We start from the raw sequence: 18,439 nt of genomic DNA, 5'->3' as shown, positions 1-18,439 counted from the left end.
TTGACTTAGGCCTGCCTGCTATTTGTTTAATTTAGCTAACACTGATTTCAGTTTTGAGCTTGCACTATGTTATTAAAGAGAAGTTTTATTCCGTTTTTAAGTGGCCTATGTCACAATAGTATGTTTAGAAATTAGCCTAGTCACTTTATTCTTATATGTTACATAATTGACAGACAGCGCTATGTCAACAGGCATCTATTGCCAAAGCCTTTTTGCCTGAAATGAGTCACAAATATCATATATTGTGTTGCTATGGTGCTCTAAATGGTTGCTAGGGCGTAGCTTGATAGCTTCACAATGATCCTGAGAGACTGATTGGTCATCTGAGTAAAATGAGCCCGCCCCCTTGTCTCTATGACACTGTGATCCAGAGTTATGTTCAATACAAAATCCCTATGCAATTGACCATAGTAGGAAAAACGCATGCTATGGTATTCCAGGGTGACAATATCTAAATAAACCTTAAATGAGTCATTTTGTATTGAATTTGTCTTGATTTCATATAGCATTACAGTTCATAACATTAAAATGTTCTGTTTTACTTCAGAAATCACTGGCACAATTTACCCCAATGTATTCCCCTAAAGGCACAACTTCCCCCGCACCAGGGGCAAGTTGTGCCATGAGACCACTTTTTTCCCAAGAGCTATATTTCTGAAACAATTTATTTCAGATCCAAAGTTATTGTTCTCAGGGATGCACCACATCCATCCTGAAATATATGTACATCGTTAAGTTGAAGGCATTACTGCCATGGCCTCACTTTAAAGTCACTTTGAGTAAAAACTGGCACAACTCACCCCACTCTCCCCTACAGTCAATAGCCTACTCATCTGGATTGAAGCAGCAAACATTAAGTGTAAAAGTAAAAAAATGACATAACATTATTTAATATTTGAATCAAAGCTTATATAACATCGACAACCACAACCAAAAAGTGCATTTTACCTCAAACTTGCGACTAGTTAACTTTCTAAAAAAGGCGCAATCGCTTCTCGGGTCGACATTAACACACTGACAAAATTATATTCAGAATTTAAAATATTTTGATACCACTTTTTAATGTGTGATTGTAAGGTGTTCACGAGATAGAGATACTAACCTTTAGCGAACTTGCTTTCAACGTCGAACGAACACTCGTTCTCATGGAGACGCGGTGTGCACGGAGGGGAGGGGCTGTGTGTGTGTGTGTGTGTGTGTGTGTGAGCGCGCGCGCGCGCATGTGAAAGACGCATGTGTGACAGAGAGACGGAGGGACTGAAATGCAGCTGAACGAATACGCTGCGTGTTTTAAATAGCGTTAAAAAATGAAAGACCTTGACAAAGACGAAAACTAAGGACATTTACTCTATAATTTTATTTTATTTTAGTTAGTTTTGCCAAACACACATTACAGTTTTAGTTAGTTATCGTTTTTTTGTAATGCCTCGTTTTTATTTTTATTTCAGTTAACGACAATGTTTTTTCCCTCCTAGTTTTCGTTTTTTCGTTAGTTTTCGTTAACGATTATAACCTTGGTTTGGAGTGATCCCAAAAATAATAATAATTCAATTCGGAGAAACCAAATTCAAGGTTATTTTAGCTAGAAATGGGTTACTCCTAGCCAGACTATATCGGGTCTATTGTTAAACTAGACGGTGAAACGACGGCTATTCTGGGATGGCTGATAGTTACTCACGTTGCGAGTACAGAAGGATCTGGATCTCCAGGAGTGCACAGGTGAAGAGTTGTAACACGTTCTCCAAGCCCAGCAGCTCAAACACCTCCTGCATGGGGAAGTCAAAGAGGGGCAGCTCGGACGTGCTGGGTCTCTGACACAACACCGGCCCGTATACGCCCGAAAACTTCAAGGAACGCCCGGCCGGTGGCAGTGGGACCTCGTAGAGGACGTTGTAGACGTAGCTCTCCAACGGGAGTGGAGGGGGCTGAGGCGAGGTGACGGCCTGGTGCAACTGTTCGAGAACCTTTCTGCAGGCGTTGGCGAAGGCCATGGGTGTGATCAGGCAGATGCATTTGGACACGTAGAGTGTGTCCCGGCTGATATCATATGAGTTAAAACGCTGCAAACGGGACAGGGATGGGGCGGCGTGCAGATGTTGAGGGGTGGGACGGGGGTCTTCGGGACTGCGAGGTGTGGGTGGCGTGTGCAAGATGTCGTACTGTTCTGCATTGTGCATGTGATAGAGTGTCTGCATGGCACTGCAGATCTGTTTGCTGGTCACCTCCTCGAAGAAGGTGAGGGCGAAGCCGTAGGTTCGGGAGCCGTCCTCTCTCGTGATGATGAAGGAGTGGAACTGTGAGTCGCGGGTGTCTGTCTGTGTCCGGAAAGACAGGCCTTTTGGCATACAGAGCTGTGGGGGAACAAAAACAGGTTCTGAGGCTCTACAAAGACCCTTAACTGTTTTTGACCTTCAACAAGCGCCCTTAATTTAAGGCATTGCACTCATTTGAATGACCAATTTAGCAGCCAGGCACATTAGGTGCCATTTTAAGAGTGTCGACAACCTTGCATGGTTAGTATTACATTTCAGCAATCTCAAATGTGTTTTATCTTATATGATATATTTAAGTGATACAGAGGCAGAGCTATAGTCTAAATATAGACTGGCAAAAGGGCGTTGTTAGGCATGACACCACTTCAAGTGCCTTCCTGCTTTATGGCCCTGTTTACACCTGGTGTTTTAATCCACCGACCTTGTGATGCTCTCGACCAAAACACATCTTAATACTAGGTGTAAACAGGGCCTATGACAGGGCAAAGATATAAGAGTGTCTGGAGTGATCCCAAAATAAAAATATTCAATTAGGAGGAATTAGGAATTGTTAGTCATCTATAAAACAGAAATCATGCTTCACTTGTCCGTGTTCACGGGTGAGTGTCTTTTTATTATGAAAGAGTCTTTGAGTCTTTTTTTGCTAGTTTCAGTCCGACGCAGTTTTCATTTTAACGTCCTGAGCCATGTTGTTTAAATAGCAAATGCATTTGCGCCCATTTGTGTGTGTTCTGGCACATTGTTGGCGCGTTGCTATTTTGAGGCAGCAGAAATAGACTGAGCCATTGACCAACTGAAACCTGGCACAAATTTTTTTTTTTTTGTTATTTAAAGAGTGCGTTAGTAATGTGCGCCTATAGGCGGGTCCACAACGCACACACACACAGGGACACACAGTAGCACACAAACATGCCAAATATTTAAAATAAAAGGATTACAATGTAAACGATTATTATTGTGTGCATAAAGATATGGTGAATCCGGCTTGTCCCGTAGATGATCTGCTTGCGCACTTTTACCTCGCGCACGAGCAGATCCGTTTGCGCTCTGGAGACGTGTTCGGTCTTTCCACTATCAAATTCCATCATGTAAATCCGCCATGGCATTTAAAGAGAATAGGAGATGAGACTCTGACTGGTTTAACGCTCTTAAATCCCAAAACACACCCATTACTCATTAAGAGAATAGGGACAACCCTTTTTTCCGTCGTTAAACTAGCAAAAGTGGATTTGGACACTCCCTAAGTGAACTTGCACCCTGCGCTTTAGACCATGCGCTTAGATCGTTAAAATAGGGCCCTTTGAATCATTCACTCAGAAAATGGTTAGCTACAGAAAAAAAACTCCAGAGGAAGTAGCGGCGGGTTCTTGTGGTTATTACAGTACGTCAGAAAGGAAATCCAAATGTTCGACTGTCATCCATAGACCTCCCATATAGCTTATCATTTGAAACATGCAAGTAGTAGCAACTTTAAAGAGAAAATATTCAGCAATGGTGTTGGCTTATGAATTTGCACATAGTTTGTCTTAAAGCATTAAAAACACCACATAGACATACAAAACAACATTAAAAGCTTGATTTTCACCACAGGGGGACTTTAAGTAATTAAATGAATATATAAACGTGCAATAAGTCGACTAATGGTTTAAATGAACGACTACTAGTCGACTAGAAAAATCTTTATTTGGGGGCAGCCCTAGATTTCAGTGTAGCTGGATATCTCCAAAACTGGAACTGCTCACAATACTCACCTGAGATAGAATAGAAAGAAAAAGAGATGAAATAGAAATAAGCTTAAAAGAATTTATTAGAACTACACTACATTGTATCTGCCGGTGGGAACCCTGCTCTCTGGGATGAAACTGGGATTAGTTGTTGAAGAACCCATATTCACTCACCATTCCCACTGCATCCTGGTCAAAAGGGTTCCACTCCACATTGTTGGGATAGTGCGCAAGAACTTTAGATTTAAAAGTTCGCCGCAGTGGACTCTGCTCAAAATTTTCACCTGAGATTCGGACAGAAAGAGAAAAAGAAAAAGACAAAAGACAAAGACAAAGAAAGATAAGCTCTTTTTCAAAAACTGAAAAATTGCAATTCAAGCAAACCAAACCACAAATACACTGATATACTTATTTCTTCTGGAGGAAGACACTGGTCTAGAACGTTGCGAAAAAACAGACATGAAAACAGAAAATCAAACCGAGTCAAAGCCAAAAAAGTGCCAGAACAGTTGAAGCAGAAAAGTGTCGGAACACGCATTGGAAAAACGTGCCTTGAAAATCATTCCAAGTGAAGGAGTTACAGCAGCCCACCAAGCGAAACCTTGGCGAGAGTTCACCAAAGCAAAAAGTTCGGAGTGCTAGTAAGTTTCTGCTGCTGAGAGAGGAATAGGAAATGGAGTTGAAGGGGGAAAAGGGCAGGAAAATCAGACAGGTGATCCCAAACTACCCGACCACGAGCCATCTCACACACGGACAAACAGCGGTGCTGTGAAAGAAGTGCGTAGAAAGGTTTAAAGGTTAGCGGGCACAGGCCGAGCTGTGGTTGATTGTGATACAAACAGGAGCATTGGAGGTTGGGATGAGGGTTACCTTCGTCTGCACTCGCCAACTTTCCTCTGGCACCATCACTGAATCTAGTGGCCTGTATATACTGGCATAAAGCTACACAACAGATAAAACAGTGTAATTAATCACTTACATGAGGAGGGTGAGTGAGCATTACTCACTCGTTACTCATAGAGAACACCATTCGTTATGGAGGGCTAGGAGTGCCGCTTAGAAAATACAATCAGGAAATCAATGATCAATTTATTAATTTCAAAATAAAGTTTCAGCCATATTTATATCTTATTTAAATGTTGTTTGTTAAATCAATAACTTTAATAAATAAATTTAATACATTTAAAACAATTTGATTTCATGTTTAAAATATTCATACTTAAAAGAGCCAACAATACATTGAATTGGTCAAAATTATCGAGTTTTCTTTTCTGCCAAAAATCATTAGGATATTAAGTAAAGATGATGTTCCATGAAGATAATTTGTACATTTCCTACCGTAAATATATAAAACATTTATTTTTGTGAGTGAATGCAGCAAAATCGCGAACATAAATGGACAACTTTAAAGGAGATTTTCTCAATGTTTAGATTTTTTTGCACCCTCAGATTCCAGATTTTCAATAGTCGTATCTCGGCCAAATATTGTCCTATCCTAATAAACCATACATCAATGGAAAGCTTATTTATTCAGCTTTCAGATTATGTATATAAATCTCTATTTCAAAATATTGACCGGTCACCGACAGGGGTGGGTGTTGTGAGGTTGCACGCGAAGTCGGAGCTGAAGAAGAAGCTGGCTCAAAACCTCACAACACCCTCCCCCCCTGTCTGTGATTGGTTGGAACACTATTTGTTTTGGTTTTGAGTGGTTGGTGAAACCAATTGTTTTTGTGTGCAGATCTCAGAGCCTAGGCTGCCAAGAGACGCGTTTTTTTCACGGCATGCTTATAACGGATCGTTAGGAAAGATTAGATGAATGTGATCTGTGGCCTGAAATCACTGATACAACCTTTAATAATGTATTAGTAAATGTTAAAATTAAAGATTAATAAATGCTGTAGAAGTGCAGTTCATTTTTAGTTCATGTTCAATAATGAAACCTTATTGTAAAGTGTTACCTTTAAAACTTAGCACAAATATTTGAATGATATCTGGTTTCCACAAAAAAAGTTAAGCAGAAAAAACATTGATAATTGATATTATATATATGTGTGTGTTTCTTGAACACCAAATCATCAAATAGAAGGATAATAGAAGTGATAATGTAATAATAATAATTCACAATATTACTGTTTTTACAGTATTTTTTATTAAATAAATGCAGCCCTTTTGTGCATGAAACTTCTTTCAAAAATATTTATTTTTATTTATTGTCTTTTAAAAATGAATGTTTCCAAATGTTTAACAGGTGCTGTAGCTAAAAGAAAAAAACGATTATCTTGCAACTTTTTCAAAGTGAAATATGTAAAACTTAAAAACGCCTTGAAACCTTGTTGCGTTCTGTCCACTGTTGTGGAGATTCACGGAGTGTTTGAGCTTCTGCTCGCTGTCACACACATTACACACGGCATGTTGAAACAACGGAGACTGAAGGCAGTGTGTGCAAGCATGAATGTCACACAGTAAAATCTCTTCAGCTTCCACATCAGGGACAATTTAAGATCTGATAACCTGCCTTAGACAATGAATACAGCCTTGATGCAACAAGAATAGACGCGTCTCTGAAGGATATTTCCCTGAGGAATGTGTTCAGGGCAAGAACGTGTTTATTTGTCACCGATCTTCACAGAGAGTGTGTTTGACGAGTTCATAGATGTAAATCAGATCCGGTAGTTTCACTGGTCTGGGATCACAACAGAAATAAGGTCAGGAATGTGTGAAATTAACCAACACACACACACACACACACACACACACACACACACACACACACACACACACACACACACACACACACACACACACACACACACACACACACACACACACACACACACACACACACACACACACACACACACACACACACACACACACACACACACACACACACACACACACACACACACACACACACACACACACACACACACACACACACACACACACACACACACACACACACACACACACACACACTAGGGGCTGCTGGGCTGTTTAAACTGTCAAGTATGACCATATGAAAACATACTTCTATATGTGGTGTGCTATTAAATTATGGATTTTATTCCATTCTTTATTAATGTTTCTGATCTGGCATCTTCCATGAGAATCTTGTTTCCATGCAAGTTTTTTCTTTCTCTTTGCACTTGACATCATTATAATATCTGTAAACATTAAATATGAGATTCTGTTGAGAACTGGAATAAAACTAGTAAGAGATAGTACAGTGTGTATACACTAGAAACCCTTAAGGGAATGTTATATATATATATATATATATATATATATATATATATATATATATATAACGCATGTGAAGCAAACACCAAGGCATGTTAAAATCTTTATGTATGGATGGTCAAATTATTAAATTATTAAAATATTATTTCGTTTTCAACTCTCACTATAAGAAATAGCTAAAGGAAATAAAGGAATTTCTCTTAAAAAAAAAAACCTTAAATAACAGATTCTTGCACTTATTTATTATTTATTATGATCTTTAAGAAGAACTGATTGACATCAGTTATGAGGATGTTTTTAAGTATCAAGTTCAAAAGACCCAAACAAGACGTTTTCCTGCTTAATGAAGGTTAAGATTTTGATGTGACAGCTGTTTGACATGATGCATGTAAGAATAACTGATGATAGACCATTAATGTACTGAAAATGTAAGTATATTTGAAGTGGTAACGTGACCATCCTGCAAGACAAACTAAAACAGCTTCAAAGCTGTGCAATAAGTCTATATAGAAATTTAAATTAATCAATCAATCAAAATTAAACTTTGGTGTTTTGTAAATTAATGTCATACATTATATGTCATGTAGATCAAACTGAAACCAATGCACTGAATTAGCCTGGGTTTCCCCATACTGCCTTGAGCAGCGCGATTTTATTCACGCTGCAAGGTAGTCTGGACACGCAGATAACTGGTAACAAAGCCGTTCTATCGAACGGTATTTTTCATATTTAACACTGTTAAGTATGTGTGGTGTGCAGGGTGTGTTTGAACCCAAAATTGTCAGATGTAGGCTAGACGAAATTGTGTGGCATATAGTGGTGTAGCCGCGTCTGTTCGATTTGTGTGGTAACGTTAGCCATGTTCTTCATGTATCGGCCTTTTGACAGCTTCGGCTGAAGTTGTCCTTAATGGTCGTGTAATAACTTCTGTATGACCTGGCAATAAAAATGTTTGTTTGTGTGTCTATAATGTGATAGTCTAAACTGATTTTTTATTTCGGGTGCGGGTCGGGTGTCGGTTCTATTTTAAGCGGGTCGGTGCAGATTTTTATTAGTGCTGCTGTTGGAAAACGGGTCGGGTGCGGATTTACAAAATCGGACCCGTGCAGGACTCTCTGGTGTACACATAAATCTCTGACCCATCGTCGTCTTCTTCGTTGAATATCTGTCGCTCTACATACGTCATCTGGTATAATTTGAAATGATTGGCTATGAGCTGCGTACAGGCGCATTTGATAGACATTCGTAGCGCCCAATAAACGGCTCTGGGCATTCGTAAACCACGCCTCAAATACGAGAAAATGTACATGTGGTTTCCAGACCACGTCTCAAAGAGAAAGTGGTCTGACGTTAGCCAGGCTAGCACTGAATATCTAAAGTAGCAACAACTTTTTTTCAAATGCACCAATGGAGAGAAATTAGGGGTGTAACGATACCATAATTTCACGATTCGATACATATCACGATACTGAACTCACGATACGATATTATTGCGATACTCCAAGACATATAGTTAAAGGTTAAGAAAAAATGTACTGTTGATTAAATGCTAAATATTTGATATAATATTGTGGGTGTAAACAAATAGGCTTGGACAATGGTGACACCAGAATAAATATATTCATGATTCTGAAGCTGAAAATACAGAATTATTGTAGACGAATATGCTTGCACTCTGTCAATGGCTAGATATAGTTAAAATAATGTAGGCCACTTTTTACTGGTAACATAAGACTTATATCATAAGCATTATCAGGACCCACTAATATTCCCCCATTATTATACATTATATTCAACATAATATATTGTAGTTTAATGTAGTACTGACTTTGAAAACTTCAATTTTTTCTCACAGGGTAATTTTTATTTTGGGTGAACTATCCACGATACATATTGTTGCATTTTTGTATTGTGATATATTGTGACACGATATATTGTTACACCCCAATATTGTTATATTGTTTAAGAAAAATACAAATTAATAGTGATACGATAAAAAAAGAAAGCCGAATTCCTAACCCGTTTATGGACTTAAAATTTGTATATATTTTTGGGGATTTTTTTTTTGCATAATTATAGGGATAATTCAAGTAGGATGCGAGTCTTTTACATTTTTCTTGCAGAATATCCATTTTGCTAATTTTTTTATGTAGAAATTCTGGATTGAAATATTCTTGCATTAACTGAAACCAATTTAATAATAAAAAAAAACATTATTGTGCAGTTATTTGTACAGTTTACTAACATTTATCTAAGACACCTTATAAAAAAGCATGTAAATGGCAACCATAAAAAAATGTAATTTGTTTATATTCAATATAAAAACATATCTAAATCAAAATGTTAACCATATGAAATTCTGTTTTATTGTAGAAATGTATTAAATCTATTTCACTTAACCAAAACAGGTACTGGCAGCAAATGGTGTTCACCACAGTATCCATCCAAAACTCACAATCACACCAGAATCACTGCACAGCGACTCAATGCAAGGACTTCCGTGTTCTTCCTAATAACCTGAACATGATTTCAGACGCAGAGGACAAAAGCAATCAGCTCTGGTGATGAATGAAAACACTTGGTCATGGTTCATGCCTTGTTAATTCTCTGCCAGCACCTCACACATGATTTGTTTCAATCACGGGACGGTCAGCACAAAAGGCCCGAGTTCAAGTGAGGATGAGCTAAACGGCAAGCCTTTGAAAACTAAACGCTCATCATTTTGTCAACAGCAAACATGCTTTAGATATTATGAACTGCAAACAGATCAATAAGGCCGAGGTGAAAAGCACCGGTGATGTAAACCAACTAAATAAACAGCAGAAAGAGCACCAGCGGCCTCGTTCAAAACCACAATAAACACCAGGGCCCCAAATATCAATGGTACACCTTTCTGTTTTATTTTTCTATTTACGTTTTTTTAAATCTATAAACAATTAGTTGCTGATCAGAGTCTGTACCGTACAATTTTATTTGATTTATATTTAAAAAAACGATTAACAAAAAAAAAAAAAAAAGTGATTAATCTGTTTGGAATTTTTTTTGTTGATGAAATGACACCTGTAAAAAAAGCTCTGGTACTTTTACAGAGAGCATCAGAGGCGTAAAATTATGCGGAGGGGAAACACACTGAGGTGAAAAGACCCTGTGGTTTCTGGAAAGGTCAGTGCTTAAGAAAAACAAACCAGACCTTATTTCTTACTGCATTTGGGGAAAAGCACAAACATGCCAAAGCAACCACATTCAAATAATTGGTTCAACAAACCATATACATTGAAAACACCCACAATGCATGTTTCGCTCCTTTTTTTCCAATTTTTTCTGTCTGGCCCATAGTAATTTCTAATATCTAATAAATATAGTCGGCATGAAACAGAAGGTGAGATCATTTTTTCTTCCCTATTGTGAAAAAAAAAGAAAAAAAAAGTAGGGCGGGACTTTATTCCGTCCATCTGATAATTGGATCAATGTCGTTTTTTGATTATTACAAGGGCACATGAATAAAAAAATAAAATAAAAATACTGATGTGTCATCAATCAATTATTATAAACAATTCAATATTCCATAAAAAAATATATTTTATGGTGAATTTACCTATTATTTCCTTTGAAAAATAAAAAAAAATGCTTTTAATTTGCTATAATCGTAGAATAAAGCTAGACTATAACAGATGCTTTTTGATTTACAGTACACAAACGGATTTCATGGCTCTAGGCTAAGAGGGAAGAGATGAACTTTATCTTATAAAGTACTTCCGTACGATGGCTGAAAGCTTAGGTCTGTTGGCCAGAGAACAGCCCGAGGCCACGAGCCTGACGTGAATGCATGAGGTCTGAGAGCGTGTTCGTGATGCTCACTGAAGACAACATTAATACATCTAAACCAGCAGTGACGGGCCCTGAAGTACCAGCAGAAACCGATAGCATGATTTTAAAGGCATAGAGCTGAGACTAGTCATCTAAACAGCTGCAGGAAAAATATTGAAAAGAAACCCCAATAGAGTGCAGGGATGACGTGTTTTCGTAGGCCAAAACCCAGAAACAAGCAAGCATTTTAGTAGTTAATCATCCTTCAACGCTGGCAGAATAGGCTTTCAATAAAACTTGGCTGCCTATTCAGTAGAAAGGCAAATTTTTTATTTTTAAATCAGTGCTGACTAGAGAAAACAAAGAAAAACGTCTGCTGTCTTCCCTTTTGCCAAATATGTAGGAAAACTTCAACACCCATAATGCACTGGGCATGTTGCCTTCCAAGGCCACGCCCACCAGTCTGCGATGGATACGCTTCGCAGAGTCAAATACCACCTTACTTTAGTAGGGAATACTATTTAGCAAACTAGTTTTAATGGTGTCGATAGGGGTGTGCCAGTTTCAGAATTGGTGATGACGGTTATGACGTGAGTCAAATGTGACGGTTCGTAACATAACCGCCGTCGGGGGGGGGGGGGGGGGGGTGACGATCGTCTGTTATAGGACAACTTAGTTTGAATAAAATTAATATTTGTATAGTGTTCAATGTTGTTATCAATAGAGATACGCGGATGGGGTATTAGTTCATCCGCAACCGCATCACAAAACTCATCATCCGCACCAACGTTTTTTGACCAGATTTCAAAGCCGCACCCGCCCGCCATCCGCTGATTGTTTTGCGGTCTATGGATGATGCAATGCTCTGCTGATGCGAGCCGCAAGAAAGCCCTTGTCTGTTCTAGAAAGGATGCAGCAAAGATATTTAATGCTAATGTATGAGGCATAGGCCTACGCTGAGTTTCATTCATTTACGATGAGATGCGCTCTAGTTCAACTTCACAATGCAATGCAAGTGAACACGGCGCATCGGAGCCTCGATGTCACGGTTATTATATTGTCTCCTATTATTCTCCTATTTATTAAATACATGCAATTGGTTGATGAAACATTTATTAAAATTAAGAGACAATTTGTACAAAACAAAATTCCCTTTAAAGAACAAAGCAAAACTTAATGAAGTGGTAAAAATCATGTCTGACGATTTACAAAACAAAACTTCATTAAGTGGTAAAAACAATGTCTCCCGATTGCAAATGTTCATTGCTAATGTTTATTATTGCAAATGTTTTTCATTTGTTTAATACATCTCATAATGATGGCACATCACTATATCATAGCTTTTATTTCTGTTTCAAATAATTGGCGGTCGGTCAGGGGGTACTTGGCAAAGAATCAAATACAGTTGGAAACGACGTAGACCATTAATAACACAGACTGTTAACAATTGTTTTTAATTAGTATTTAAACATTCTCTATGATAAAAAATGTTTGTCAAAAATATTTTAACACGGTTTTGGCGGTTATAGAGATCTAATGACGGTGTTCAACTATAACCGTCGGTCTCACGGTTATATACTAACCGTCACACCCCTAGGTGTCGACTTGTAAGTGAACGTTTAACGGGAGTGAGTTACTTCCGGTTTCCAGTAAAGGATCTAGCGCAATGTAGGCAGCGGATAAAGGAGAACGGCGCAACGGAAAATCTGAAAAACCGCCGTGTTGTAGTGAACTGGATGACCACGAACACAGTGTTTTGGGCCAAAAGAAGCGGCCTAACTTCTTGCCAGATCCGCCCAACCTCCCGAAGCAAAACGTGTTCTGTTAATAACCCTCAGCCAATCGGATAGTACATGGATACAAAAATGCGCAGATGTACAATCTGTAGTATTCACGAAAGTGCAAGCTCAAGATAGAATAAAACGTGAAACTAAGGCAAAATACATCAGTGCTCCCTTGGGATTTTTCTATGGCTGTCACTTGTCTTGAAAAAGGAGGTTGCTAACAAGTGGCTAAATGGGACAACAGAGGTTGTTGGGGACATTAAACGTCATCACACTGAACAGGTAAATCATCTACTCATACGCTTTCACAGACTCATTTTGTTAATAATTATGCCCTTGCTTTTCCAACTCAAACTTTCAGGGAAAATGTTTTAAATGAAGGCTGAAAGAGTTGTCGGAAGCTTATGGTGACGTACATTTATAGCCTTATGATAGCTCATTTAAGTCGTATTTAGGTTTAGAAATTCATAAAAGTTGTGTTCATAATGAACAAAGCGTGTAATTACAATTATCAAAACTCCAATGGGAAAATCCTATTTGGTTTTTGTCGAGGGAACCAGGGTGATGCGAACCCGGCCTACAGAAACACGTCATCATCGTAGCGCTCCATACTGGGAATTTAAGAATGAGAAATGACAGATTGATTGTGCATCACTTGTACGCCTCTGCTAATGAATAATTGGACTGGGGTTGATGTGATGACACAATGTTGATCCTTGCAGCACAATGGCGTCGGATGGATGAGAGACAGTCACTCTTAGAAACAAAGGTTTCAACGGGGATCTATATTTGACTGAATTTTAAAGAACCCTTTATGCCAAAAAGGTTCGATATAATGAGAAATGTCCTAAATAATTGCATTTACTTTCATGTTTAGTGGTTTTTCAATTGTTTTCTAGTGATAAAGTATGTTTAAAACTAAATGATAATGAAAATAAAACTAAACTAAAATGGATCCCTTCAAATGTTCTACATATGAAGCGCCTGAAAGACGGTTTTCAACCTTTTCTTCTAACAGTGAGTCTACATTTGTGTGAGCAAAGAAAGGGCCACAAAAAAGAGCAAATGAATATCAGAGTAACAGATGGCGGATGACGTTTTCCTGTGAAAATTCGCTGCTGAAACAAACATATCCAAACAGCTGAGATCAGCCTCTTCACCCCCGCATTTCTTAAACGTACTCAAATATATGAGATATTCCAAGTTAAATTCGCAACTTTGAATAGAACTAAAGCTAATGTTTTCCTTTTTGGTCACACTTTATATTAGGGGTCTTTATATGGAAAAAACAAACAAACAAGGTTACACTTTATTTTAAGGTGTCATTGTTACAGTGTAATTATATATTTAAGTACTGAGTAATATTAATTAACTACATGTACTTACTATAGTGTTAGATTAGGATTTGGTTGAGGGTTAGTTGCATGCAATTATGCATAATTTATAGTTATTACTATGGTAAGTACATGTAACATATGTACACTGTAAAATAAAGTGTTACCAAAAACAATAATTGTTAAGTTGAATTACTTATTGTGTTCATGTTGTATTGCAAAACACTTGTGGTGCCATTGAGGTGGGATAAGAAACTATGTAAGATGATCAAATCTTATACATCATTTGTTAACAAACATGTATTCAATGAGCTCACTGTTTCTGCCTTAAATTATTACATTGTTTAAATGGATACATTTTTAGCTAACTGTGTGATTTTGTATATGTGCATTTCTGAAATACATAACTTAGACAGTTACCTCTGATAACAGATCACTCTATATTGTAATGTGGACTCATGCATTTTCTGTAAAGCTGCTTTGAAACGATGTGTATTGTGAAAAGCGCTATACAAATAAACGTGAATTGAATTGACTAGAACCATAGCTAGTGTTTTCCTTTTTGGTCCCCCTTTATATTAGGGGTCTTTAACTACAATGTACTTGCATTGGGGAAAAAAACAATAATTATTAAGTTGAATTACTTATTGTGTTGATGTTGTATTGCAAAATACTTGTGCTGCTATCGAGGTGTGATACGGGGAAGGTTAGGGACAGGTTTGGGGGTATGAGTAAGTTTAAAGGTGGGTTAAAGAGATAGTTCACCCAAAAATGAAAATTCTGTCATTAATTACTAACCCTCGTGTTGTTCCAAACCTGTAAGACTTTTGTTCATCTTCAGAACACAAATGAAGATCTTTCGATGAAATCTGAGAGCTTTCTGTCCCTCCATTGACAGTACTTTGGCGCTTCAAAAAATGAATGAATGAGTGAAAAATGAATGAATTGAGCCACGATCGCTTTATATGAAGAACAGATTGAATTTAGGCTTAAATAAAAAGCTTTTTCTTTTTTACACACCCTGGGATGTGGTGTACAGGTGTAGTAGAGATATTTAAAGGGATACTGCATGTCTTCATCCCGCCCATAGGGGGATCTCACGATAAAACGCCGTCTTTTCAGTTTCGAGTCAACTAGCAGCCTAGCTGTATCATTTCTTCCGATACTGCCCTCTGTAACCGGTAGGCGTGGCATGGGAGTGGCCTCGTAGGGGAGCGAAGCAAGTGCGTTCTGGGAGTTGTTGTCTTTCATCCACATGAGCCAGAAATACATTTTCTGGCTTTTCTCAGTCTAGAAGGCACCAACTTCTAAAATAATTTCACATTTCTACTACATAAATGACTCAATTTAAATACACATTCATCTTTCCAGTGAAATATCCCTTTAATTGTTGAAGAATGAATCAAGACCATTGGGGCACAGTGGAGATTCATGGTGATAAGCCCTTCTTTGTGCAACCTCAGGCTATTCAGGAACATGCAAGGTCAAAATAAGCACGCTAACAACACTGTGTTCCTCTGCTCCAACAGGAAGACAGAAATGAGCTCATTTTTACACAGGAACAAACACACTCTACACAGGGTTAAAGACAATTGTGACTAATTTCTGTAATTACATGGTGTAGCATGAAACGGCTAGAGCTGGACTGCTTCAAAACGGCTTTAATTGAGCGGTCACACATCTTTAAATTATGCGTAAAAGATGGAGTTAAGCCAGTTTAGGAATTTACGGTACATTCAAATCACAGAATTTCATGACTTTACATGGATGTCTAGTTATTGAGTTCTCAATGCAGCTTAAAAATCATTAAATAAAGCTGCTCTTAAAACGTCTTTATCATGCACATGAGATTAATGACTAATCAGAGTACGAGGAGCTCAAAGGAGCGCTCTTTAATAGTGATGTCACTGAGAAAGAGCTCAAGACACGGGGTGCATGGGAAACTCCTAGGGGATAGTGTTTAAATCGGTATGTGTGTGTGAGTGTGTGTCGAGCGCAGCTGCCGTCCTCAGTGTACCGAGGCCTGATGGTGTGAGCCAGCCAATCAGAATGCTCTGCCAGCAGGGCCTCTCATGCATATGCTAATGAAGCCCTCACCCTGTGCCCCGTCACTGGGAATAAAAGAGGGTTTTGTCACAAACTTTGCAGAATTCTGGCACATGGAACTACTGCAGTTTCATTGCAAAAGCAACACGACAGAGGATGAGAGGGCTAATTTAAAGAAAAAAAAGCTGGACTTTATGTTCTGCACCCCAATTAGCAGCTTTCATTTGATCAGTGATATAACAGAAGATATGCTTTGTTTGGTCACACTTTATTGCATTAAAAAACACATTTTTAGTGGAAAGTAAACAGTTTAGTTAAACTATGAGGAAATGTCACAGCAGTACTAGCCTAAGTGTCGGTTATAAGGGTGTCACGATTTCGATTTTAAATCGAAATCGGTCGAAATTAATGCTCAATCTCGATTATCGAATCAAAAAATGGAATCGTCGATGCTGCCACGCCCCCATGTCAGGTCAGAGCGGAAAAAAAAAAAACACATGTTGAAGTGCTGCCAACTCTCACGCATTCACCGTGAGACACACGCAATTTACACTTTTCACACGCTCTCACGCCACACATCCATTTTCTCACGCACAGAAAAATCGCGAAGCAAAGAGGACACGGAGACCGACAGACTAGAGCAGGTTACTTTATGATATTAAAAAAATCTCAGCTCTCAGATTCTGTCAATTTTATTACGAAATTCAAACAATAAATACCATTTTGGCGCTTGTAAATGTTACGTGACAGATCCCTAGCGCACGTGAACCGATCATCTCTACTAGCTAATAGTAAATAAACACGAACACTGTTGAAAGATACAGTAGTAGGCTACAACTTACCGAAATGTATATTCCTCATACAAAATATCGATCAATCAGTGTTTTTATCAGCGTGAAGAGGTCAATAACATAGCTGGAGAACAATTGTGTCACATTTACCTCAGGAAAGCCATTTAATGAACATATAGGCTATAGCACGTAGTTGGCAAGAAAAAAATAGCTATAGGGAGTATTTTGCTAAATATGTGTTCTATATTACATATTTATTATATTTTTTACTTATATCATTAAATATAAAGTTGTTATTATAATAAAAAGACGCATTATATTTAATTATTTTTAACCTTAAATAATAGCCTACTACTAGCGGATAGGGCTCTCTGTATGTTTACAGCATTTAGGTGAGTTGTTTTTTTTCTTGAGACAAATTAACGCCTATCTTGTGTAGCCTACCTAATATTTATCCAAATGAGTCTATATTAAATCAAATCACAATAATTGAATTGAATTGAAATAATAAAAAAGCGTAGCTTACCAGAAATTGTACCATGTAAACATTGTAACATGTTGTCACTAAACCTAATAAAATTCAGTTTAGTTACTAAAATGTTAGTGACAATCACAATACACTTATTGTGATGCAATTTTTTTTTACAATCAAACAAATCGAGAATCGAATCGAACTGTGACTTTAGAATCGAAAATGTAATCGAATCGAGGATTTGGAGAATCGAGACACCCTTAGTCGGTTAGCATTGGCGAAGTGTTAGTCACAGAGAGACGTCCGTCAACTTCGTCAGTCTCTAAACCATCCCAACACTTCAAAAATATGTGTTTGTCTAAACAGTTCACACTGCCATTTAATGAGTAGAGCAAGCACATCTGTGCAAACTGCATTCCTCTTGTCATTCTTGCTCTGTTTGTGAATGCGATGCTAATAGCAAAGAAGGAATGGTACAGGAAATGAGAACATACACACAAAAGTTCACTCAAACAGGTCATAGACATGAAACCACACAGAAAGGGCTTTTTATATACAAGAACAGATGCATCCTTTCTGGTCCAAGATTTAAAAACATTTTTTAACTTTAAGAGTTTTCTGATGCCACAAATATAACTCAAGATCACAATCAGTGCTTGATCTCTACGAGTTTCCCAGTAGATGATTGAAATGAACACTTATTTTACATAGTGCTTATTCCAAAAATGTGAAGACATTTGTATCCAATTCAGGACTGCTTTTCTGAATCTCAAGCAAAAAGGCAAAATAATTATTTTTGCCCAATCTGTGAGCTTGCTGTGACAAAACGTCTTTCTATTAGAGCTACACGATTCTAGATAAAGTGAGAATAACAATTTTTTTTTGGTTTAAAATAGAGATCATGATTCTCACATGATTATGAATAGACAACTAGCAAAAATAACTGCATTTACTAGAGGTTC

General features: G+C 37.8%; 1 protein-coding gene across 2 annotated transcripts in view; it reads right to left on the bottom strand.

Moving 5' to 3' along the window:
- Positions 1–18,439, bottom strand: part of dennd5a (DENN/MADD domain containing 5A) — an 80,938-nt gene that overhangs the window by 49,148 nt on the left and 13,351 nt on the right. Inside the window, exons 2-4 of one of the 2 annotated variants that reach the window (XM_079865566.1) lie at positions 4,868–4,939; positions 4,172–4,281; positions 1,679–2,351 (exon numbers count right to left, since the gene is read on the bottom strand). In XM_079865566.1, coding sequence (XP_079721692.1) covers positions 1,679–2,351; positions 4,172–4,281; positions 4,868–4,939 — 855 coding nt within the window. The remainder of the gene's footprint in view (positions 1–1,678; positions 2,352–4,171; positions 4,282–4,867; positions 4,940–18,439) is intronic. The other variant, XM_079865567.1, reaches the window with a different exon arrangement.

Source organism: Squalius cephalus (assembly GCF_949319135.1).
Source record: "Squalius cephalus genome assembly, chromosome: 3".
In the NCBI taxonomy this organism is placed as follows: domain Eukaryota; kingdom Metazoa; phylum Chordata; class Actinopteri; order Cypriniformes; family Leuciscidae; genus Squalius; species Squalius cephalus.
Note: the sequence above shows the minus strand (reverse complement) of the source record. Positions and strands in the feature narration are given on the sequence as shown.